The 26,425-nt window shown below is 36.3% G+C and overlaps 1 protein-coding gene across 1 annotated transcript in view; it reads left to right on the plus strand.

Moving 5' to 3' along the window:
• LOC149530622 (uncharacterized) overlaps positions 1-26,425 on the plus strand; it is a 102,884-nt gene that overhangs the window by 48,707 nt on the left and 27,752 nt on the right. Inside the window, exon 2 of the mRNA XM_089811620.1 lies at positions 622-922. Within this exon, the coding sequence (XP_089667746.1) occupies positions 622-922 (301 nt within the window). The remainder of the gene's footprint in view (positions 1-621; positions 923-26,425) is intronic.

Consider the following 26,425-nt stretch of genomic DNA (forward strand, 5'->3'; position numbering starts at 1 on the left):
GCGACTGACTTATTTCATTGACTGTTCATATTGATGATAATATGCATTATCGACTAACATGTTTGACTGACTATTATGTTTGGCAGACAAATTTGCTTGGTCGCTGTTTATAAGTTTAACCACGTTGTTGTGAGTCACGACCCAATGGGACGTGACTCTACGACACCCTACTTATGTAGGGTAAAATTTGCAGTTAAGACCACCATTGAATACATAACTTTCCACCAGTCTTCTACGTAGTAAAACTGCCACCCTCCAACATAGTTCAATCTGCACTCTGCAACAAAATTGACAGAGTTAATATATAAAATACAAAGTGCTATTTATGTTCAAGTGCTACACGCACACACATATATATAATGTATTTATAAAGGTTCTATTGGGTATTTATAAATAATCTAACTAACTTACAAGTGCAGGATATCGACTAATTATGGAATGTAACATGCTTTTCTTTCAGCCAAATAGTGATTGAAATGTGATAATTTTAACAATGTAATTTTTACTTATGTCCTCTATTTAAGCATCTTGTTTGGTTTCTTTTTCAATATTGGAGGGAGTTTTTTTGGATTACCATATAGTTCAGTCATCCATTTGATGTTTCTTTCCTTGGTAATGCAGGATGTAATTGCTTGTGATGTCATCAATCCAGATGATATTGATGTTTCCTTTGACTCAATTGGGGGTCTTGATGGAGTTAAACAAGCACTGCATGAACTAGTTATTCTCCCATTACAAAGGCCTAATCTATTTGCACATGGAAAGCTCTTAGGGCCTCAGAAAGGTGTATTATTATATGGCCCTCCTGGAACTGGGAAAACATTGCTTGCGAAAGCAATAGCAAAAGAATCTGGAGCAGTTTTTATCAATGTTCGGATTGCTAATCTCATGAGCAAATGGTTTGGTGATGCCCAAAAGCTTGGTATGTACAGATGGACATTGCAAAGTGAAATACCCCCTTGTGTTTCCTATACAAAATCTTTTAGTGTTTTAACTTTTAAATCACATGGTAATGCACAAAGGTCTGTTTTTATGTGTAAATACTGTTTGTATATACGTTGCAAAATGGCACATTAACTGTGGTCTGTCTGTAGTCTGTACAATTTGTATGATATTTTTCTCTGTTTCTCAATCATCATTAATTGCCAATGCAGCACTCTGTTAAGTCCTTTCTATCATTCTTCTCCACCATTATATGTTATGTTGTAAAGCTAAACTTATTTCACTGCTTTATATATATTCTGTATATGATGTAAAAAGATAGGCTATTTATTTAAATCATTATAATTAGACCCATAAATTGTTCATGTGAATTAGATATAAGTTGAATGGAATAACAAAATAAATACAAGTACTTAACAATTTGTTTTCAAATTGATATTCCCATTAATTGAATTGTATTGAGCATTGAACCTCCCTCTTATGCTTTGCATATAATGAGATACTTTACTCTAGATACATGACGGTACATGGTTACCACTTCCCCTGCTCAACCATGTTAGGCACAGGGAAAAGATTAATGTGCCCTTTGTGTTTTCCTCACTGTAACAAAGCATTGAAATCAAAGCCTCTCCTCCGCTTCACCGAGGCTTAATAATGACTTCGTAATCTGCATGACAACTTTGTATTTTGACCAGCAAAATCAACCCCTTTCCCCTCCCATAATGAAGTCTATTGAGAGTGCTTGTAGAAGAATGGAGAAAGGTATTTATTTTGAGAAAAAAAGAGGCTAAATCCAAGATTGTTAGGAATGAGCCTAAAGCCAAGAATGTTTGATATCCTTTGCCTCAAAGTAATGAGTTACTTATTGTTACCCCTAAGAAACAAAGAACCCTTGTTGATTTACCTGAGTCTTCGAAAAAGGAAACCAAGAAAGCATCTCATAAGACGAGGTTGACAATTACCATTATTGAAGATGAGGAGGAAAACCAACCTAAAGGGAAAGACCCAGAAAAAGATAAAGTAGGGTCACCATTGAGGGTTGGGGATCTGTTGGACTAGCCAATGTTGCCTCGGTCCCACAAAATAAAGTTAAAAAGATAATTTTTGAGGATGATGAAAACATTACTTCCAGGAAAAAGATGACCCTGTATTGGAAAGAGGAAGTATATGAATAAGAAGAGCAACAAGAGGTCGAAGTCTACAAAGAAGGGATCCCTATAAATAGGGATCACAAAAACGAGGATATGTAGATTTCGTTGGAAGAAGAGGATGTTTTGCAAGAATATGAAGACAATGAAGGGAACAAAATGGTGGACTATTAAATAATTTCGAGGAGAGGAGCAATTTGTTAGAAAATGAGGTGGATGATTTAGCCAAAGGTCAAAAAAAGACGGAAATGGAGGAAGCAATACTACCCTGAGAAGGATTACTAAAGGGATTACAAATAGGGCGGTAATGAGCATTTCAACAATTCCGAGGGTAGGTCACCAACAACATTGTAGCCAACATCATTCATTGGGTCAACAGAGTGGTTGTGGTTCATTTACCTTGGCTCTGAGAGGCCATAATTAGTAATAGCATTGTGATAGGTGATCTCAGTTTAGTCAGTTATCTCAAAGTGTCTTAAAGAGTGCTAGTAGGGACAATGTTAATTAGTCTAGTGCTCCTTTTGCAGGTGGTGATTTTAGTCTAGGGGCATGTTTTGCTTGTGGTCAACATTATCACATAGTAGCGATGTATCCACAAAGAGTTGTTTTGGGGGCTAGTTAGATGCAGGCTACTTTTGAGCGTATTGTTGGGGATGTAGTAAACCTCATAGGGTTTTTGTAGTGGTTGATAATAGTTAAGTTGAGCACTTGGGCACCATTTATGAGACTACAAATGTATTGCATGGCACTGCTACATTTACTCTTTGGTTCCAATGCTTCAAATTCTTTTATTTCCTCTATCTTGTTGAGTGATGTGGGCTAATGACAACATGAAAAGTTGATAATGCCAAAATGAAAAGTTGATAATGGCGGGTTAAGTTAGCCAAAAGTTTTGGAGTGGTCGTGGACTCCCTTATTTGTGGTTGTGTGTTGGATTTGGACACCTTCACCACCAACATAGATCTTCGTATCCTAGCTTTGTGCTCGTATGGCATTAATTTGGATGTGGATTGGTTAGCTTCTCACCAAGCGAGAATTGATTGTTGACGTAAGTGGGTGCACTGTGTGGATGACACTTTGTTTGATCTCACCCAAGCACTTGAAGCAGAGTATACGACAAGGTTGCCAGTTGTTTACAGTCTCTGTTACTGACCTTGATGGGATTGCGAGTGGAGAGGTGTCTCTGTTAGAATTCTTTAGAATAATTGGGAGGGGGGGGGGGGTGTGAATCAGTTATTCAAGGTCTAAATGCCCTAATAATACTTTTTCACCAATTATAGTGAGCCCATTAAACTATTCATCCATCCAAGCTTAAATCAACCATCTTAGCAAGTTACAGCAAATCAACATGCAGGAATAAAACATGCAAGATCAACACATGACACAGTGATTTACGTGGAAACCCAATTTGGGAAAAACCACCAGTAATATGCTACTCAATTCTCACTCTTCTAAAGTGATGCTCTGTTAAAGGCCTGCCCTGTTAAAGGCTTACAACGCACTGTTAAATGTGACCTTGTTAGAGGATTTCACCATATTGTTAGGAATGGGCCTGGTCAAAGGACTTTGGAACATTCACTTGGAATGTCATCTTGTTAAAGGATTTACAGCATGGCTATTAAACCAACTTAAGTCCATAGGATTTATACTAACTGTTACAATTGCTAGAGAGTAACAATAATGGCATTTGATCTGATACAACTTACAACATATCTTGCAGATTACAGATCACACTTCAGTTCAACCCTTTGCTTGGCTTTAATCACTTCAGCTCTGTCAGCTTGTCATCTCAAGCTTCATCACCTTGAGTCTTCTTGCTCATCATACCAATGCAATCATATCTATGGTCATCTAACGAAACAGAGTATCTATGCTCTCTTTCTCCTTAGCACCTTCTTCAACACTTCATTCTTTCATGCTTGACCATACTGTTTGCTTCGTGACCTTATGACTCCTTAAATAGAAATCTGGAATACCTTTCCTGCTCGATTCTCCCTCTCCAACTTTAGGGTTTCAATAGATTAGGTAGGATATAATGTATCTATCCCATATCTTGCTCTTATCTAGAAACTTTGTCTAGAATCCAATTGTATTTGCCAAAAACGTTTTACATAGTGTTTTGTGCCACCAGCTCATCATTCTTATTTTCTATCTAATTCACAAAATTCTAGATAACTACCATGTCGGCTCAGATTTGGCGAATCTTTGATTTTCAAAATAATGTAGCAACTCGGCATCATTGGTTTACTGATGCTAAGCTTCTTCTGTGTTACTCGGCACTTGTATCATGCTCGGCACCTGATCTTCACTTGGCACCTGAAGGCTGCTCGGCACTTGAAGATCACTCGACACTTACTTAAGTTAAACTTTGCTCGGCTTCAACTGAGAATCTGTTTGGCACTAACTAGCTTGCTCGGCTCTCTCTAATGAACTTAGTTAGGCTTTACAAATGACTTAGCGAAACTTTACATCTTTGATGTGTTTTAGTGTGTCCATTCTCTGTGTCTTAGAGTATGACATCAATACACCATTTCATCAATGGCTTAGCTGATCCTTATACTTCATTATAACATCATAATTTCAACCTTTCTCTAGGTGCTCTAGTTACATCTTATTGATTGCCTCCTCCTTGTCAATCAACCAATTGATAGTATTTGGATCACTAAAGCAATTGTCATTCCTGCAAGTAGCAAGTTTGACATCAATGACAAAACAATGATTGAAAACATTCTTTACCAGTTCCATTACTTTTCATTCATGATCTTTTCAATCATTTCCAACAATCTCTCTCTTTGGCATTGATGGCAAACCAAATTGATCAATTGATCAACTTCGTTACCTATCAAAATTATATACGTTTTTTGCTACTTTCTGCTTCCTTTTTGACTGCTGCATCCTTACTATTGATCGCATATATCTCCATATCTTTACCTTTCAATTTCTCATAAATCTCCCTCTTTCATATATATCTCCCTCTTGTTTTGTATTGATCAGTTTTCTGCATATATCTCCCTCTTTGACATAAGCTTTGCATCTAATGTTTTCTCCCTTTGCCACCATGCTTGTGACTGATTTGGAGTTTCTGCTCCTATTTTCATCCTCTGCATCATTCTTCGGATATTTCAGTGATTAGTTCCTGTTGATGCAGGGCAGGTTCTTTGTTGCTTTAAACTGTTTGAGTTAGGGGCATTAACCCCAACTTGCCTCTAAGATATTCATAAGCATCCTTGGGCAATGGTTTGGTAAAGATATCTGCAGTTTGTTCCTTTGTGTGAATGTACTCCATCTTCACTTGTTTGTCTTCTACCAATTCTCTGACATAGTGATACTTGATTGCAATATGCTTGGTTTTTGCATGCATTAGTGGATTCTTGGATATGTTTATAGCACTTGTATTATCACAATACAATATCACAGGTTTGGTTACCTCTTTTTTCATTCCTTTCAATAGATGTGTGAGCCACACAATGTTTGTGCAATTGACTGCTGCTGCCACATATTCTGATTCTGCAGGGGACTGAGATGTACATGTTTGTTTCTTTCTAGTCCAAATAACTAGTCTTTTACCTAAAAATAATGCTCCTCCACTTATGCTTTTCTTGTCATCAATGTTGCCTCCCCAATTTGCATCTGTGTATGCATTGAGCTCAAACTTTTCATTCTTTTTATAATATAGGCCAAAATCATCAGTTCCTTTGAGATACCTCATTATTCTTTTTACTGCTATGAGATGATTTTCTTTAGGATTAGCAGTGAATCTAGCCACTATTCCAACTGCTAATGCTATGTCTGGTCTGCTATGTACAACATATTGTAGTTTTCCAATCATGGATCTGTACATTGTTTGATTGACTTCAGCTGATTCATCATTTTTAGATAACTTATGTCCTGTTGCCATTGGTGTGCTGACTAGTTTAGAGTCTTCCAATCCAAACGTTTTAAGTATCTCTTTGATATACTTTGATTGTGTCATAAATATACCATGTTTTAGTTGATGTACTTGCAATCCAACAAAAAATTTGATTTCTCCAAACATGGACATTTCAAACTCATGTTTCATTTTGTCAGCAAAGCTTTTGCAAATCACTTCCTTTCCTCCAAAAACTATGTCATCCACAAAGATTTCAAACACAATAATATCTTCACCTTCTTCTGATTTGATGTACTTGTTGTTATCATCAATTCTTTCAAATCCTATTTGCACTAGATACTTGTGAAGTCTCTCATACCATGCTTTAGGTGCTTGTTTTAGACCATAGAGTGCTTTATGCAGTTTACAAACCATATCCCTGTTGTTCTCATCAACAAATCCCTCTGGTTGTTCAATATAGACTTCCTCTTCCAATATACCATTCAGAAAAGCAGACTTTACATCCATCTGATAGACTTTAAAACCTTTATATGCAGCATATGCAAGTAAAGTTCTTACTCCATTCTAGCAACAAGGGCAAATGTTTCCCCATAGTCTAATCTTTCTTCTTGAGCATAACCCTTACATACTAGTCTGGCTTTGTTTCTTGTAATCTCACCATTCTCATCTAGCTTGTTTCTGAATACCCACTTGGTGCCAATCACATTCTTGTTAACTGGTCTGGGAACCAAACTCCAGGTTTTGTTCTTCTTTATTTGATCAATCTATTCTTCCATAGCTTTATACCAGTCACCATCTTGTAATGCATCATACATTGTTTTAGGTTCAAATTTGCTTAACAGACATGATTCATTTCTTAGTCTATTCCTTATTATTGGTCTTGCATCTTTGTCCCCAATTATCTGTTTAGCAAGGTGATGTTTCTTTAAATATTTGGATAATCTTGGTTCTGTCCTTGTTTCCATGTTTGATCTTTCAGATTCAGGGTCACTATGCACTTCGTTGTCAGGTAGTTCTACATCTCTTTCATGTGTACTGACTTCAGAGCCAGAATGTGCATTCTCTTCATTTTGCAACTCGGCTTCTGAATGCAACTCGACATTCACTAGTTGTGACTCGGCTGAAACTGAAACTTGCTTTTGAATCTCAATTTGATTGATAGTATCCTCGTCAATAGGCATTCCTTCATAAGAATACACAAAGGTTCTGTATTCATCCATTCTCTTTGGTTTTTCAACTTGGACATCTGTATGCTTATCAAAGTTTACATTTGCACTTTTTGCAATTTTGTCAGTGTTAGTATTTAAACACTTGTATGCTTTACTTCTAGTGGAGTAACCAAGGAATATGCTTTCATCACTTTTTGCATCAAATTTTCCATTTCTAGCATCTTTAAGAATAAAGCATTTGCTACCAAATATTTTGAAATACTTATACATTGGGTGAGTGACCATACCATAATTCAAAAGGTGTTGCACTTGTACCTTTCTTGACTTGTATGAACAACCACACTTATAGCTTCTCTCCAATATTTTAGAGCAACAGTCTTTTCCATCATTAATGTTCTGGCACAGTCAATCACAGATCCATTTCTTCTCTTAGCAATTCCATTCTGTGGGGGAGTTCTAGGAGCTGATGTTTGTCTCTTGATTCCTTTGTCATTGCAAAATGTCTCAAATTCATTTGATGTGAATTCACCACCTTTGTCTGATCTCAGGCATTTCAAACTCTTTCCTGTTTCCTTTGAACTCTAGCCACATACCACTTAAACATTTGAAAAGCATAAGATTTTTGCTTTAAGAACATAACAATCATCATCTTGGAATAGTCATCAACAAACAACATTATATATTCATCTCCTTTGTAGCTTAGTACTTCTATTGGACCACATAAGTCAGTATGGACTAACTCAAGTACTTCTTTAGATGTATAGTTTTTACTCTTGAAACTTGACTTAGTGATCTTTCCTAGCTGACATTGTTTGCACATGATGTTGTCAGGCTTCTTCAGTTTAGGTAAACCTCTGAGTTTCTTCATTTTACTGATATTGACTAGATTATCAAAGTTGACATGACATAGCCTTCTATGCCATAACCACACATCACCAAATTTTGCAACAAGACAAGAAGCATTTTCCATATCAAGATAAAACATATTACTTCTTGTTTGATCTCCTTTTTCTATCAATTTACCATCAGTACCATAGATTTTTGCAGTTTTGTTTCCAAATTCTACTTTGCACCCTACATTGCCTAACTGTGAGACACTTAGCAAATTGTAATTTAGTCCTTCAACATAGTATGCATTATCACATGAAATTTGCTCTGTAAGCTTAATGGAGCCTTTTCCTTTGATTTGACATGGAGCATCATTACCAAATCTAACACTATTTCCATCATACTGAATAAAGTTAACAAACTTACTTTTCTCTCCTGTAATGTGATGTGAGCGTCCACTGTCTATGATCCATCTGTCATTCTTGTTCATACATGTTACCAGTGCTGTAGGCTCTTCTTCATCAGACTGATCCTTCATGGCCACATAAACAACTTCATCATCATTATCATCGGAATCCTCTTCAGCAATATAGCACTTCTTGCCTTTGTCTTTGTAATCTCTCTTATCATCTTCTCTTCTATATTTGTACTTGTTGCCTTCCTTGTATTCCTTTTTCTGTGTACACCTTGTAGCAATATGTCCTACTTCATTGCAATTGAAACAGATGATAGGCAACTTACCTTTGAATTTTCCTTTGCCTCTATGAAATATTCTAGCTAGTAATGCTTCCAATCGTTCCACATCTTCCTCATCAGTGCTACTATCACTTGATACATATTTCATCTTTCTTCCCTCTTTGATTTCACCTGTTCAACATCTTTCAGTGATAGCTTGGCTTTGAAAGCAGATTCAACATTCTCAGGTCTGTAATTATCAAAGTTAGATAACTCAAATGTAGTGAGTCTACCCACTATACCTTCAAAACTTAGATTGTTTCCTGGCACACATCTTAGCTCTTGTATAGTTGATACTCTAATAGCATAGATAGAGAGCAAGGTTCTTAAGAACTTACTATTAATAGTATCATCATCTAATTGACCACTCAAACATCTTATTGCACTTACCACTTCCTTTATTCTAGAGGCATATTGAGCAACATTCTCACTTTCCTCCATTTTCATATCATCAAACTTTCCTCTGGGGCTTTCTTTTTTTGCTCTTTGGACATTCAGATCTCCTCCATAAATGTCTAATAGGGCTTTCCACATCTTGAATGCAGTGTCACATCCTTTGATATCATCGAATTTAGCGTAGTTGAGTGTAGAAGCAATTTCTTGCATTGTCTGATTGTCTTCTTGTTTGTTTTTCAAATCTTCTGCAGTAAGAGTACCAGTTGGATCAACATGTTCAGTAACAATTGAATTTTGAGCATAATCTCCTATGGATCCAAGATGTAGCTTCATCAAACTTTGCCATGCAACAAAGTTGTCTTTGTTGAGCTTGAGAACTTCTCTCTTAGGCATTTTGATCTTTTCTGCTTCTAATCCCTTTAAACTAAGTCAGCAGCAATGCTTTGATACCAATTGTAAGAATTCTTTAGAATAACTGGGAGGCGGGGGGGGGGGGGCTGAATTAGTTATTCAAGGTCTAAATGCCTTAATAATACTTTTTCACCAATTATGGTGAGCCCATTAAACTATTCATCCATCCAAGCTTAAATCAACCATCTTAGCAAGTTACAACAAATCAACATGCAAGAATAAAACATGCAAGATCAACACATGACACAGTGATTTACGTGGAAACCCAATTTGGGAAAAACCACCAGTAACATGCTACTCAATTCTCACCCTGTTAAAAGGCCTGCCCTGTTAAAGGCTTACAACACACTGTTAAATGTGACCTTGTTAGAGGATTTCATCATACTGTTAATGGGCTTAGTCAAAGGACTTTGAAATGTTCACTTGGAATGTCACCTTGTTAAAGGATTTACAACATGGCTATTAAACCAACCTAAGTCCATAGGATTTATACTAACTGTTACAATTGCTAGAGAGTACAATAATGGCTTTTGATCGGATACAACTTACAACATATCTTGCAGATTACAGATCACACTTCAGTTCAATCCTTTGCTTGGCTTTAATCACTTCAGCTCTGTCAGCTTGTCATCTCAAGTTTCGTCACCTTGAGTCTTCTTGCTCATCATGCCAATGCAATCATATCTATGGTCATCTAACGAAACAAAGTATCTATGCTCTCTTTCTCCTTAGCACCTTCTTCAACACTTCATTCTTTCATGCTTGACCATATTGTTTGCTTCGTGACCTTATGACTCCTTAAATAGAAATATGGAATACCTTTCCTGCTCAATTCTCCCTCTCCAACTTTAGGGTTTCAATAGATTAGGTAGGATACAATGTATCTATCCCATATCTTGCTCTTATCTAGAAACTTCGTCTAGAATCCAATTGTATTCGCCAAAAACGTTTTACATAGTGTTTTGTGCCACCAGCTCATCATTCTTATCTTCTATCTGATTCACAAAATTCTAGATAACTACCACGTCGGCTAAGATCTGGCGAATCTTTGATTTTCAAAATAATACAGCAACTCGACATCATTGGTTTACTGATGCTCGGCTTCTTTTGTGTTACTCGACACTTGTATCATGCTCGGCACCTGATCTTCACTCGACACCTGAAGATCGCTTGGCACTTAAAGATGACTAGGCACTTCCTAAAGTTAAACTTTGCTCGGCTTCAACTGAGAACTTGTCGGCACTAACTAGCTTGCTCGGCTCTCTCTAATGAACTTAGTTAGGCTTTACAAATAACTTAGCTAAACCTTACATCTTTGATGTGTTTTAGTGTGTCCATTCTCTGTGTCTTAGAGTATGACATCAATACACCATTTCATCAATGGCTTAGCTGATCTTTATACTTCATTATAACATCATAACTTAAACCTTTCTCTAGGTGCTCTAGTTACATCTTATTGATTGCCTCCTCCTTGTCAATCAACCAATTGATAGTATTTGGATCACTAAAGCAATTGTCATTCCTGCAAGTAGCAAGTTTGACATCAATGACAAAACAATGATTGAAAACATTCTTTACCAGTTCCATTACTTTTCATTCATGATTTTTTCAATCATTTACAACAGTCTCTTGATGATCATCCACTTCTCCTTGAGTTTACAAACATTTATGAGTTTGCGGACATGTTTTGTATAAGATTTTAGGCATGCTTCCTGAACGCTACTAAAATATCCATATTGATCTCATTCTTGGAGCTGAGCCTATTTCCGAAGCACCTTATCATGACTTCCCAAGAGTTGAATGGGCTCTGTTTGTAGTTAGAGGAGTTGTTGGCCAAGGGCCATATTCGTCCTACTGCATCCCCATGGGGTGTAGTTGCCGTCTTCACAAAAGAAGGGTAGATCTTTGTGTTTGTGCATTGATATTGATAGTTGAATAAGGTGATGGTGAAGAACCAATATCCCTTGTTGAGGATAAATGATCTGTTTGATTAGATGAAGGGAGCATTAGTGTTCTTGAAGATAGATCTTAAGTTGGGATACCATCAACTTCAAATTTTTGAGGTTGGCATTCATCGTACAACTTTTTGCACTCATATGGGTATTATGAGTTTATGTGTTTACCTTTTTGGGTTGATCAATGGACCTTTAGTTTTCATGAGTTTGATGTATAGTGTGTTCTACACCTTTCTTAACCGCTTTGTCCTTGTAATTTTGAATGATATTCAGTCATGTCCTTATTTTAAGAACTTTTTAAATAAATAATGATAATAAAATCATATATTACAATTAATATTGAAATATAAAAAATGAGAAAGAATAATAAAATATTATTGTTGTAATTAAAATGAAATATAAAATCAATAAATAGATAACATTAACTACTAGAGACAATATTGTAGAAAGTATGTTGCCTTTCTAAGTAAGATTTAATAATGAATGATAATAAACATAAAATAAGTAATTAAAGAAATAATATAATATAAAATAATATAAGCTAATCAACTCTAATAGAAAGTCAAGAGACATATAAGAAAGAGATGCAACTCCTAAAAATAAGATATAAAAGAGAAGAGTTCCTTTCAAAAAGAAAGAAAGAAGAGGAAAACATAGGAGTTAAAAAAAAAAGGAACAATGGAAAAGGAAAGTAATGTGGATAAAATTAAGAAGTGACTTTTTCAAAAGGTATTAATGATATTGAAGGGATGCGACTCTTCAAAAGGGTCATAATAATGAATAGTTGTGATTCTTCAAAAACGTTGTAATTATAATGTATTGTGACTTTTTCAAAGGATTATGATCATGAAGGGTCGTGGCTTTTTGAAGGGATTGTCACTATGAAGAGTTGTGACTTTTCATGTGGGTTGTAATTATGAAGGGTTATGATATTTTAAATAGATTATGATTATGAAGGGTTGTGACTTCAAACGGACTATGATTTTGAAGGGTTTGACTTCTTCAAAGGATTGTAATTATGAAGGGTTGTGACTTTTCAAATGGATTGTAATAATGAAGGGTTGTGACTTTTTGAATGGATTATGATTATGAAGGGCTGTGTATTAAATTAAATCTCTCTAGTTTTGTTTCTCTCTCTTTTACTGTCGATTTGCTTCTAATTCTAATGGTCAATCCTTTTCTTTGTTTCCATATTCTCTCTTTGTTCAATGTGGAAACTTTCTCTTTCTCTCGTCAAATTGTTTCTATTTCTCTCTTTGTTTGTTATAGAAACATTCTTGTGTATACTTGTATAAATAGATCATTTGTAGTCAATGTTTAATAACACATTCATTATTTTACCATAATATGGTATCAGAGCTTTTTAAAAAAAAAAAAAAAAATTCATTATTGAATTATTTTGAGTTATTTTTCAAATTAGATTTTGAAAATCTCTAATTTTTTCATAAAATTTCTACTCTAGATTTTCAAAAACTTTTGCTCGGATGTGTTCCATTTCTTTTTGCAAGGTTGTGAATCTTTTCAAAAGAACTTGACCAGGGTTTCTCAAAAGTTTTTTTACCTTTGCAAATCACATTTTTCCTTTTTGCAGCCCTATTTTTTCTGGGCAGCTTTTCTCATGCAACTCGTGTGTCTGCCTTTACCTTGCCCACGCAACCAACTTCCTCTGAAAAACGACTGGGTTTTTGGCCTTTTTGGGCCTGCATTTGATTTGTTTTACTGTGAGCTTGTTTTATTGCAATTTTGTAACCTTTTTTGGCATTTTTGACTTGTTCTTTTAGCACATCTTTTGCAAAGGGTGGCATCTAGGGTGTCTTAAACCCTCTATCTCTAATTTTGGTTCAATAGGGTTTGTTTTCCACCATTTTTACAATCAAACCTGCACTTTCTTGTGTGTTGAATTTTCCAAAAATGACCTGGGTTTCCTGCAAAACTCTTAGATTATTTGTCGTTGTGAAAAACTATTGGCAGATTTTTGGTGGGTTTTTGGCTTTTGCAAAGCTCAATTGGGTTGGTCTTTGTTTTTTTGGGTGCATCGTTTTTTGTGCTTCAATTTTTGAGGCAGATTCAAAATCTTATTTCAGATTGTTTCTGAGTTTTTTGAGCTCTCTTTTGGGCAGCCTTTCAGTTTTTTTGGTCTTTCGTCATTTTGTCTCACCTTTTTTTGCATAAAAAATGTGTCATGGCATCTCTTGCCAATCTTCTCTTAGAAGGTAGTCAATGATTCAATGGAAAGAACTGCAACACATGGAAGCGGAGAATGATGACGATCTTCGAGTACCATCGCCTTGAGGTGCTTGTTTTGGGTACTGAGACTCATCCTGCCACAGTCCATGCTAAGAGAAGTTTGATGAGCGTAATCATGAAGCGGTTATGCTTATTAAGATTTCAATTATCGATGATCAATTGCCTCAAGTGTCTGTTTTGTTAGACAACTAAAAAGATTTGGAAAACATTGAAGGATCTCCACAAGACATTAGCCAAAAGCGGAGCTTTCTTTTTGAAGAATCAACTATTCTCTATTATTATGGATAAGCACGTCCTTACACGAACATCTTCTAAAGATGACAAACATTAGAGATTAGCTTGAGACCGTTGGTTGTACAATGAAGAGGATATGGTGGTCATTACTTTGAAAAGTCTACCGCTATCCTATGAGCACTTTGTTGAGACACTCCTCATTATTGTAACTAATGTTGACCTTAAATTTCTAGATTTGTGCACCAAACTTTTGCAGCAAGATTGCTGGACACAATAGTTTGGATCCTTCTTTGAACTAGCATTTTCTACCCAATCCTTTCGCAAGGATAAAAGGTCCATCTCAGTCATCCACTTAGTCTCAGAATAGCTCCTAGAAGAAGCAACTCTGGTGCAACTATTGCCAAAAATTTGGTCATTTGATTCTTGAATGTAGCACTTGCATTGCTTCTGAACAATGAAAGCAGGGATGGTCTCAACCATAGGCCAATATTATAGAACATATAGAGCTCACTCAACTTGAGTTTGTCTTTTATGCCTTTTGAGGATTCTCTTGCAATTTTTTTGTTGTTGAAGTTAGATTGACCATTAATGGAGGGTATTAGAGTTAAATCTCTCTATCTTTGTTTCTCTCTCTAACGTGGATTTACTTCTATTTCTAATGATTACTTCTCTTCTATGTTTCCATATTCTCTCTTTGTTTAAAATGGAAACTTTTTCTTTTGCTCTTCAAAATGTTTCTATTTCTCTCTCTTTGTTGTTGTAGAAACATTCTTGTATATACTTGTATATATAGATCATTATACTTGTATATATAGATCATTTATGATTTTTTTGTTTAATAACACATTCATTATTTTACCATAATAGTGTGACCTTTTGAAAGGGTTGTGATTTTTTGAAATGATTGTGATAATGAAAGGTTGTGACTTTTCAAAAGGACCATGATTATGAAGTGTGGTGATTTTTTTTGAAAGAGGGCCAATTCCTATTAAGGTGAATTACGTGTTGACTAAGATGCATACATTCAATAATGATTATATATATATAAACATTTTAGTAATGGTGAAATAATAATCATATATATGGTATATATATTATATGAACATATACAAGAGGTAGTGGTATATGTATATTATATTCATTATTCTCTTTCTACATTCTTGGGAGTTGATAGTTGGTGTAGTATAGAGAGAGGCAAAGTAAATCCAAAGAGTGTACTAGTGTCAAGTGCCCAATGACAAGTAATTCCATGCTTTTCCTAGGGTTGAGTTTAGGAGAAATTAGGAATAGAGGCTGAAATATGTTAATTGCTAAATGCATTATGAATTTGGATGCTCAGTCAAAAGCATTACATCTAACATATATCTGTAATAATATATACTAAGTTCATTCATTAATCACTCATTAATAAAAGCGGGGGGATAGGAAGCTTGCATGGGGGAAAGAATAATTCGATTATGTTGGGGCTAAAGAGTCCCAATATATAGATGAAATTCATGAGGTGCCTCAAGTTGATCATTTCTATACTTGAGCAGTAATAATTCTACTATCCACCTTAGTGTTGGTGACTAGGAGAGGATTAAGGAATTGAAGCTTAAGTATGTATTGTTTTTAAATATGATGACATCTGGTAATTAGTGAGAACTAACATTATCTTATCTCAAAATGTTATAAGTTACCATTCTAAGTATGAACCAAACCCAAACATGGGGATTTTGGGACAAATTAAGACAGACCCTATTAGAGGGCATTACAAGTGGTATCAGAGCATGATCTTGCCATCCTGTAGTAAGATTAAACAAGGAAACATTCTAATGAAATAAAGATGAATCTAACTATATGTGTATTATGTGTACGCTTCGTGTACAATTTTTGTCTTCATGTGTCTATGCATATACTTTGTGTATGTTTTATATCTTCTTATATTCATTTTTATTAATTTATAACTTTGGTGTACTCTTTATAGGCAAAGTTGATCAAAGATCAAAATTAATTCTAATGCCCTTACAAGGAGGATCATGTACTAGACTTCATGAACATTCAATTTGCTTGAGGGTAAGCAACAAATTTGGAAAGGTTGGATTGTCTTGTCCCCATTTTAAGATAGAATTTTAATAATTTTTAAATAAATAATAATAATAAAATCATATCATATATTGTAATTAATATTGAAATATAAAAATAACAAATAATAATAAAATATCATTATTATAATATAAACTAAATATATAAATAAATAAATAAAGTTGACTACAAGAGACAATATTGTAGTTTCTAAGTAGGATTTAATAATTAATGATAATGAGCACAAAACAAGTAAAGAAATAATATAAGCTAACCAACTCTAATAAAATGTCAAGAGATATGTAATAAAGAGACACAACTCCTTCAAAATAAGAGATAAAAGAAAAAAGAGTTCATATAGAAAGAAAGAAGAGGAGGAAAAAATAGGAGTAAAAAAATGGAATAATTGAAGATGAAAGTAATGTGAAGAAATAATGAAGTGACTTTCTCAAAAGGTATCAATGATATTGAAGAGGTGTGACTCTTCACAAGGGTTATTATTATGAATGGTTGTGACTCTTCGAAAATGTTTTAATTCGACTTTTTAAAAGGATTATGATTATGAAGGGTTGTGACTTTTTGAAGGGATTGTGACTATAAAGAGTTGTGACTTTTCATGTGAGTTGTAATTATGGAAGATTGTGACTTTTTGAAAGGGTTGTAAATATGAAGTGTTGCGACTTTTCAAATGAACTGTAATTACGAAGGATAGAGACTTTTCAAATGGATTGTAATTATGAAGGGTTGTGACTTTGTGAATGGATTATGATTATGAAGGGATGTGACCTTTTGAAAGGGTTGTAATTATGAAGGGTTGTGACTTTTCAAAACGATTGTGATCATGAAAGGTTGTGACTTTTCAAAAGAACTGTGATTGTGGAGTGTGGTGACTTTTTGAAAGAGGGCCAATTCCTATCAAGGTGACTTACGTCTATAGTAAGATGTGTTCATTCAATAAGGGATATATATAGTACTAAGATGTGTTATATATATATGAAACAATAACCGTATATATGTTATATATTATATAAACATATACTAGAAGTATTGGTTATGTATATCCTATTCATTGTTCTCTTTCTATATTCCTGGGAGTTGATAGTTGGTTTTGTATAGAGAGAGGCATAGTGAATTTAAAGAGCTTATTGGTGTCAAGCGCCCTATGACAAGTAAATAGATACTTTCCCTAGGTTTGAGTCTAGGAGATAAATAAGGAATCGAGGCTAAAACATGTTAATTGCTAAATGCATTATGATTTTGGATGCTTAGTTGAAAGCATTACATATAACATATATTTGTAATAATATATTCTAAGTTCATTCTTTAATCACTCATTAATACAACCATGGGGATAACGATTTTACGTAGGGGAATGAATAATTTGATTACGTTGGGGAAAGAGTCCCAATATGGATGAAAATCATGAGGGATCCTAAAGCTGATCATTTATGTACTTTAAGCATCAGTAATTCTACCATCCTCCTTAAGGTTAGTAATTAAGAGAGGATTAAGGAATTGAAGCTTATGTATTGTTTCTAAATATGATGACATATGGTAATTAGTGAGAACTAACATTCTCTTATCTTGAAATGTTGCAAATTACCATTCCTAAGTATGAACCAAACCCTAAAAAGGGAATTTTGGGACAGTTTAAGACAAACACTATTAGTGGTCATTACATATTCTAGTGCATTTGAGGACTATGGAGGAGTATGAGGGCCATTTGCGTCAGGTATTACAATGTCTACATGACTATCAATTGTTTGGGAACCTAGCCAAATGTGAGTCCTAGATTGAGGTGAAGTATTTGAGCCTTATCATCTTAGGAGAGGGTATTTCTGTAAGATCCAGGCTATTATGAACAAGCCAACACGCGTAGTGTTCCTAAGGTTTGCAGTTTCATGGGTTTAGCGAATGGCTGTTGTAGATTTTTGAAGGATTTTTCTCGATTGGCTCATCCTATCACTTCTTTTCAAAGGAAAGGGAAGTAGTTTGTTCGATTTGCATATTGTGAGTCAACTTTGCAGGCTCTTAAGAAGCGTTTGACCAATGAACCTCTCTTGCCAGTACTAGATCTTATAGGTGAGTTAATGGTGTGCAGTGATGCATTGTTGGAGGGTGTGGGGTATTTCTTATGTAGAAGGGGTGAGCGATTGCATGAGTCAGGAAAGCTCGTGGATTATGAGCTAGACTACCCCACCCATGATTTGGAGCTAGCGATGGTTGTGCTTGCGTTTAGTCTGATGGAGACATTTTCTTTTGGGTCAGAGGTTTGAGTTGTGTAGTGATCATTGTAGTTTGCACTATATCTTTTCTTAGCCAAACTTGAATGCATGACAATGTTGTTGGATGGAGTTTTGGTATAAGTATGATTTTGATGTTTATTACATCAAAGGGAAGGAGAATGCTGTTACAAATGCCTTGAGTAGAAGGCACAAGGTCATTGATTTGTCACTTGGAATGGATTTGTGTGGTCATATGGTTGAGGTTTTGCCTAGTGATGCATGGTATCAAGAGTTTGGTGTAGAGATTGAGTCTGTACTTACCCTTGCAAGGCATTTTTTAGGTCCTCTTTGGAGTCAAATGGACTTGTGTGACATTATGAGTGCATTTATGTGCTGGTATTAGGTGATCTTAGTTTGTTGGTGTTGTACAAGTCACATCTTGCATCGTATTTCGTACATCCTAGCATCAAGATGCATACCGACCTTAGATAGTTGTACTTTTGGGCAAAGTTGAGGTGTGATGTCAATTTTGTAGCTAGATGTCTTGAGTGCTAGAGAGCAAAGGCAAAGCATCTACATTCAACAAATCTTTTGTAGTGACATTATGGAAGTCAGACACTATTTTTATTGTTTTCATTATTGGTTGCCTACGCCATTGCATCGTCATGATGGTATTATTCTTATAATGGACAAGTTGTCCACTAAGTTATTGTTAGAGTGGGGTTGCCGTTGCACCAAAAGATCGATTTGACAATGCCCAATACAACCACTCAACTTATAGTACATGGAGGCGGTTAAGCCCTTGTCACGAATCCTGAGGGGAGCGATGAGCAAATTTCTAACAATCTCCCTCTCAACATTACTCGAGGGTCTGAGGATTCGAACTTGTGACTAAACTCTGATACCACTTGTTAGAGTGGGGTTGTCATTGCACCAAAAGATCGATCTGTCAATGCCCTATACAACCACTCAACTTATAGTACACAGGAGGTGGTTAAGCCCTTGTCATGAATCCCGAGGGGAGTGCTAAACAAATTTTTAATAGTTATCATTTTGGGTTTGGTTTCAAGTTCAAAGTTTGAGATCTGGTTCACAGGTTTGTCAAAATTTTGGAAAGGGGTTTAGGTTTGTTATTACAAAAACATAAAAAATTATATATATATATATATATGAGTTAAAATTACAATGTAGCATAGTAGCATAAACACATTTAAACAAAAAAAACACCATAAACTTGTAATCATACCATTAGATAGTTCAACTTCGAAGATTCAAAACATTAAAAGTAAATCATAGCACCAAGTTCAAGTATCATTGTTTCACATTCATTGTTTAACTAATGGAATAAAAATCTATTAATATTTTAAGTTCTTCAATCTTCTTCATATTCATCTTCTTCATCTTCTACTTCTTAATCTTCTTCTTCTCCAACATTAGTTGACTCAGCAATAGAGCTAAGGCTAATGGGATCAACAACAACAACAATGATATTGGCATCAAATTCTTCAAAAAAATGGCAATGACAATGAGAGGCCAAAAAAAATGACAATGAGAGGCCACCAAAAACATATATTACAACCTTTTAAGGTTGTGGACGCCAAAAACTTATTAAATTTTGCAGAAAAAACACTTTATTGCCATTTTTAGGAGCAATAAAGCACATGGTTCAAACTAGGTTGGAACTTGGCTCGATTTTCTTGGCCTGAACCAGCAGGCACAAATTGGAACCTTGCCCGAACCAGACTGTGAACCGGACCCTGACATCAAATTAGTTTGAACTTTTGCAAGTCCCCAAATCGAACCAATAGGCATAAATTGGAACCCTACCCAAACTGGATTGCGAACTGGATCCGAACTTCGAACTAGTTTGAACTTCTGCAGGTTCAGGGGGTCCATGGAAGAACCATGGCAACTTAGGTTGTCCAAGGTGGCTCATTTTACACCCATGAGAGTTTCTTTTATTGTTGCTTTGGTAACACATGTTCATGGAGGATATAGTTCGGTTGCATGGGATACCTCACAGGATTATCTCAAATAGAGATCTAGTGTTTACTTTTGCACTATGGGCATTTCTCCATCATGCTTTGTAATGTCCCCATGTAAAGGACTACTTTCTTTTAATTTGGTACACAATTTGCTTGATTATATTTAAATTATTTTAAACACTTGGGGGGCCTATTCTCCAATGATATAAATTGTAAGAAGGGTTTTGATAGAGCAATTAATAAAATTGACAATTCTATTGTAATGTCCTCTTATGATCTTATTTAATTTTTCCCTAACATGTCCAACTAAAAGTTGTAATAGCTTGTATAAAATCACTTCTGTTTGTCCTTTTTTGCAAATATTGATATTACAAGGAATTGTTTAGTTTATCGATTTCTCAAAAAGGTGTATATACGTATTGTATAATCTCTATGTTTGTCTTTTAGGCTGACCTATAGTACTATATATACTTATACATATTTTGAAATGCTATTTCTAATTATTTTTGACTTCTTATGTCTAAAGGCCACAAGTTACTCTTCAACTATGGACAAAAATAGTTCTCTGTAGGTTAGAGATGGAGGGGGCTTCATTCCTTGAAATACCTTCTTTAACAAAGGAGATTTGCGATTTTTTGCTAGATTTGTTTTTTCTTTGCTCATTAATATATGACATGACTTGTGCTCCTAGAATGGGCAAGCTCTGATGCTTAGTCTAGGAATGTTGCAAAGATGACCTTTAACTCGATTGCACGAGCTTGTGTGCCTAACATCACATCCAATACAAATCTAAACATAAATCCAACTAGTTGGAAGCTACCCTATCATTTCAACATATTGGCTATGGAGAGACTTTGGGTATGTTTTTGATACAAGAGCATCTTGGAGTTATTGCATTTTGTATCCATTTTGTTCTTCCTAGTTTTGTTTCAGGTTGGTATAGGCATTAAGGGGATTTTTTGTGGTCCCTTTCACCATTTCAATGATTTAAAATATAGGTTTTAAGGTCTAGAAATTAAAATTGGAGTTTCCCACCAAAACCCAATATGAACTTTAGAGTACAATTTTGGGTTGTGGAAGGTTGGAATTTTTTCTCGAAACTTGTGTTTTGAGTTATTTTGTGTTTTTATAGACCATTTAGGCAAATTTACCTTGAGTTGTGTTGCCCCACTTTTTGTTTTCTAAACTATCGGCAAAAGTTAGTTTTGTGGAATAGATGAAGTGAGTCTAGTCCTCATCTTTGTTTGAGTCTAGGTCTAGGTCCCTAAAGGCTAGGTGATCTTTATTAGATTTTCCCATTTCACCTTCTCTTTCTCTCTAGCTGAATGGGTGTTTGTTTTAGCTTGTGATTGGTCGGGTAAGTTAGTACCTAGTCCGATAGAGATCAAATTTACTCATTGCAGATCAGATATGTGCTCTATTTGCTTGTGGCATATCACCTCTTGATAAAACGGGCGTTTGCAGAAATTCAGAAGTTGTCTTCTCCTCGGCGGGTTTCCAACCCATGAAGGTAATTTCTCGCGAAAGATTATTTCGAGGCGTATATAACTCAAAAAGTTCCATAAGGTGCAGGATTTCAAAGAAGTTGATTTTTGAATCCAAGATGAAACTCCTAAACATCATTCAGATTCATTATTACTCAAATATTTAGTCTTGGTAGAAAACCTAAAATTGTGCGATGATCCTATTCCCTACGACTTCTCCGGAAATGATCTTTCTCCGTCAGATATTGAAAATGTCACTCAGATGGAGCTACTGTGGAGGCCGTATGATATACTGGAACAATACGACTAGGTGGAGATGTGGTATGAATGCCAAATGAGGAGGCACGACAAGGGGGGATCGTATGGTATAGGTTGTATGGTGAGAGGATGAGCATTATGTCGTACGAAAGGGTGTTGAGTAGGCCATACAATGGAATGGAGAAATGTGCGGTGGGTAGCAAAGACGATGACCGCATGGTATGCAGGCACAGGAAGTCCGTACAGTGTCAAGTAGTAGGCACACTAGATGGTTGTACGGAGTGTGGAAAGGGTTGTGCGATGGCTGTAGCAGGAAGACCATTGTACAGGGGAGACAAGGGGATGATCGTATGGTAGGCTCAGATGGCCGTATGAAGTGGTGATGGACAAGTGTACAATGATGTTACTAAACCACGGCGATGGATGGTGTGCAGAAAGGGAATGCTACGTCCTATAACAGAAACCCTTATAGATCCAAATTCATAAATCCAAACAAGAATGAAGATTGAACACATATAAATCCTCCAATTAATATTTGCCAAAAGATGGTGCTCTGATTTGCTAGATCTGAGTGAAGTATTAAAGGCGATAGAATAGGTTGAGGGTTGAATCCCACCGAAACCAAAAAGTTCAAATAGGGAAGATCTTTCACTTCTGAATTGGAGAACAACAAAGAATCGCAATAGGAATTTGCAGTATAGAGAAAATAGACTACCTACTAGCCATGTTTAAATACCTGTTGAGGAAAACTGTCTGAGGGTGTACAAAGATAGCCGACGGCAACACAAACTACGGAAACAAAATAAAAATGGGTCCAAGATATATTAAATCAACTGGCCCAATCACAATAGCTTAATTAAAATTTATTTTATAACGAGAACATTACAGTCCTCCCATCCCAAATTTTGCTTGTCCTTAAGCAAATGCAATGCCGGATGTTGTAGAATGTGCCTGCCCTCCTTCGTCGCGTCATCCAACGGTAAGTGTTTCCAATGTACCAATTATTCCTTCACTGTGCGGTTCCACAGGGTCTTCTCACGTACTTCGATGATCTTGACTGGTTCCAATACGAGCTTTCCTTCTTCATTGAGTGGTGGAAGGTCTCCCGCTACCATGACGTTCTGTGCCACAACTTTCTTAAGGCAGGAGACATGAAAAACGTTATGAATACAACTCCCCTTTGGAAGTTCCAACTCATAGGCAACTTCACCGATGCGGCAAGCTACCCAATAAGCCCCATAAAATTGTGGCTTCAATTTTTCTTTCCCCTTTTTCTTTAGTGAGGATTGCCGGTATGGTTGAAGTTTGAGATAGACCAAGTCTCCCACTTCGAAAGTTCACTCGATTCGATGTTTGTCGGCATAGATTTTCTATTGATTGTGTGCCTATTGTAAGTTTTCCTTAAAGCATCTCAGTATGTCCTGCCCCTCTTGAAGCTAGTCCCTCGCCCTTGGTCCGCTACTGTCACCCAGAACTGTGTCGATAAAGGAAAGGGGTTCATACTCGTATAGTGCTTTGAACAATGCCATCCTGATGGACATGTGGTAAGTGGTATTGTAACAACATTCCCCTAAGTGCATCCATTTGACCCATGCTCTTTGCTGTGCCAAAACGTAATTCCGAAGGTAACTTTCAAGCCACTTGTTCACGATCTCTGTCTGTCCGTTTGTTTGAGGGTGATAGCTAGTGCTTGGCGACAATTCTGTTCCTGCCAATCGAAATAGTTTTCTCTGGAAGATATTGATAAATTGTCTATCCCGATTACTGACAATGTTTCGGGGTAACCCGTACAAACGAAAAACTTATCTAAAAAATAGATCAGCTACTTGTGTGGCTTGAAAGTTTGAAGAGATGGCAAAGAGATGTGCAGACTTCGTTAGTCTGTCAAGCACCATGTAAATACAATCCTTTTTGTTCACTTTGGGAAGTTTAGTAATGAAATCCATCGAGATACTTTCCCACTTCTGTTCTGGAATTGGTAGAGGTTGCAGTAACCCGACGGGTAGAGTATGTTCGGATTTGTTCTGCTGGCAGACCGCACACTTTTATATACTGCAATAAGTCTCCTTTAAGACCCTTCCATGAAAACCTCTCCTTGAGATGTCTGTAAGTTTTGAGGAAACCCAGGTGTCTTGCCAAGGGTGAGTCGTGGACTACCTTCAAGATTTTTTGCTTTAATTTGGATTCCGGCACTAAAAATATCCAATTCTTATAGTAAATGGTGTCATCCATCACTTTGTATTGATCATCCTTGGCGTTGCCATCCATTAGCTCATAGACAAATGTGTTTTTGGAATATTCTACCAGCAAATGTGCTTTCCAGTCAGCTAAAATCTGGGTCAGTAAGCAGAGAGCGGGTTTTCTGGACAAAACATCTGCAATGACATTGTTCTTTCCTTTCACATATTCAATGTCAAAATCAAAAGCCTAAACCTTGCTTATCCATTTTTGTTGCTTCTCATTCAAGTCCCATTGCTCCAGAAAAAATCTCAGACTATTGTGATCCGTACAAACAACAAACTTGGCACCCACCAGATACTGTCAGAACTTGGTTAGTGCATGTACGATGGCCAACATCTCTTTGTCATAAATGGAATATAAGCATTCTGTTTGCGTAAGCTTCTTGCTCTCATAGGCTATGGGGTGTCTATCTTGCATCAGTACCACGCCAATGCCTTCTCCGGATGCGTCGCACTCCAGAATGAAAGGTCGAGCAAAATTAGGCAATGCAAGTACAGGACAAGTGCTCATTGCTTCTTTCAACTTATCAAAAGTGAGTTGTGTTTTTTTATTCCATTGGAAGGAACCCTTTCTTGTTAGATCTATTAATGGGGAACCGAGCTGAGAGAATCCTTTTACAAACCTCCGGTAATAACTGCACAGTCCAAAAAATCCTCGCAACTCTGTGAGTGATTTCAGGGGAGGCTAATCAAGGATAGTTTGAATCTTCTCTTGATGAACTTGAACTCCATATTTACAATATTTCTGTCATACTGAATTCACACTTAGATCACTTGGCGAACAAGGATTGATCCTTCATGATCCATAGGACTTCGTCTAGATGCTTCAGATGCTCTTCCCATGTACTGCTATAAATAAGAATATCATCAAAAAATACTAGTAAGTACTTATGCAATTGTTTGTTGAAGATGCGATTCATGCATGATTGGAATGTAGCCGTGCATTTGTTAATTTGAACGACATGATTAGGAACTCATAATGCTTGTAGTGACAACAAAAGACCATTTTTTTCACGTCTTCCTCATTCATGCGGATTTGATGGATCCCGAATGGAGATCTATTTTCAAAAAATAGACTGTGCCATGTAATTCATCCAACAACTTATCTATCCTTGGAATGGGATATCTATTCTTTATTGTTTTTTTATTCAACGCACGGTAGTCCACACACATGCGCATCGTCTCGTCCTTCTTTTTGACGAATACCACTAATGACGCAAAGGGGCTAAAATTGGGACTGATCCATCCTTTCTCCAATAGTTCTTGAATAGTCTTTTTGATCTCATCTTTGAATTTCTTGGGATGGCGGTAGGGTGTGGTTATGACTGGCTTGGCTCCAGCTTCCAACTCGATAGTATGTTCAAACCCTCGATGAAGTGGTATACTAGGAGGAATGCCAATAAAAACTTCATCATGTTCACTCAAAATATTGTGATCATCATCTTGGGGAGGTGTCCATTGCCCTTTTATAGGTTCTGCTGAGACAAAACAATGTGCAGCCCAAACAACTTCATCTCGCTGAAAAATTGCTTCCATCCGATTTGCAAAAACTTCTTTTGGACCTTCATTTTCCATTCTGTGGAGAACAACCTTCTTTTCATGGACAACAAAAGTGGCGTCCATCCGTTTGAAGCTCTGAGTGTATTCATCAAGTGTCTCCATCCACTGTATGCCTAGAATAACCTCGATATTATCAAAGTCTAGTAAGAAGAAATCCTCGGTCACCGTGTGATTCGCCATTGTGATACTTAGTTGTGGAACAAGGTGTGTGCAGGGCAAGAGAGTTCTTTCGGTAACCTTGACTTGAAATCCTATGTGTGTTTCCGTAGGTAGATCTCTTCGTTTCACTAGAGAGAAGTTTATGAAGTTTAGAGTAGCTCCGCTATTGAGCATCACCATAACCCTTTGTCCTTGAAGGGTTCCCCATACATGGAACACTGTGCACCTTGTGCTATCGGCTAGGGCAATAGTTCCTCTGCATCGTACCAATGTTGCGATTCTTTCTGTACAATTCAAACTAACCATTTTTGTGTCCTTGTGTGGTTGGCTGTCTTTGGTGGGTATATCTTCCTGTTCGTCCTCATCATTGGACATGACCTCAATATAGTGGATCTTTCCCTTCCCGAGGCATTTGTGTCGAGGTTCCCATGGTCCTTTGCAATTGAAACATAGTTTCTTCCTTTGGAGCTCTTGTCTGGTAGCTTCATCCAATGATGGCTTCCTCAGTGGAGTT

This window comes from Cupressus sempervirens, chromosome 11, assembly GCF_028749045.1.
Source record: "Cupressus sempervirens isolate cs-2001-9-10 chromosome 11, ASM2874904v1, whole genome shotgun sequence".
Taxonomy (NCBI): domain Eukaryota; kingdom Viridiplantae; phylum Streptophyta; class Pinopsida; order Cupressales; family Cupressaceae; genus Cupressus; species Cupressus sempervirens.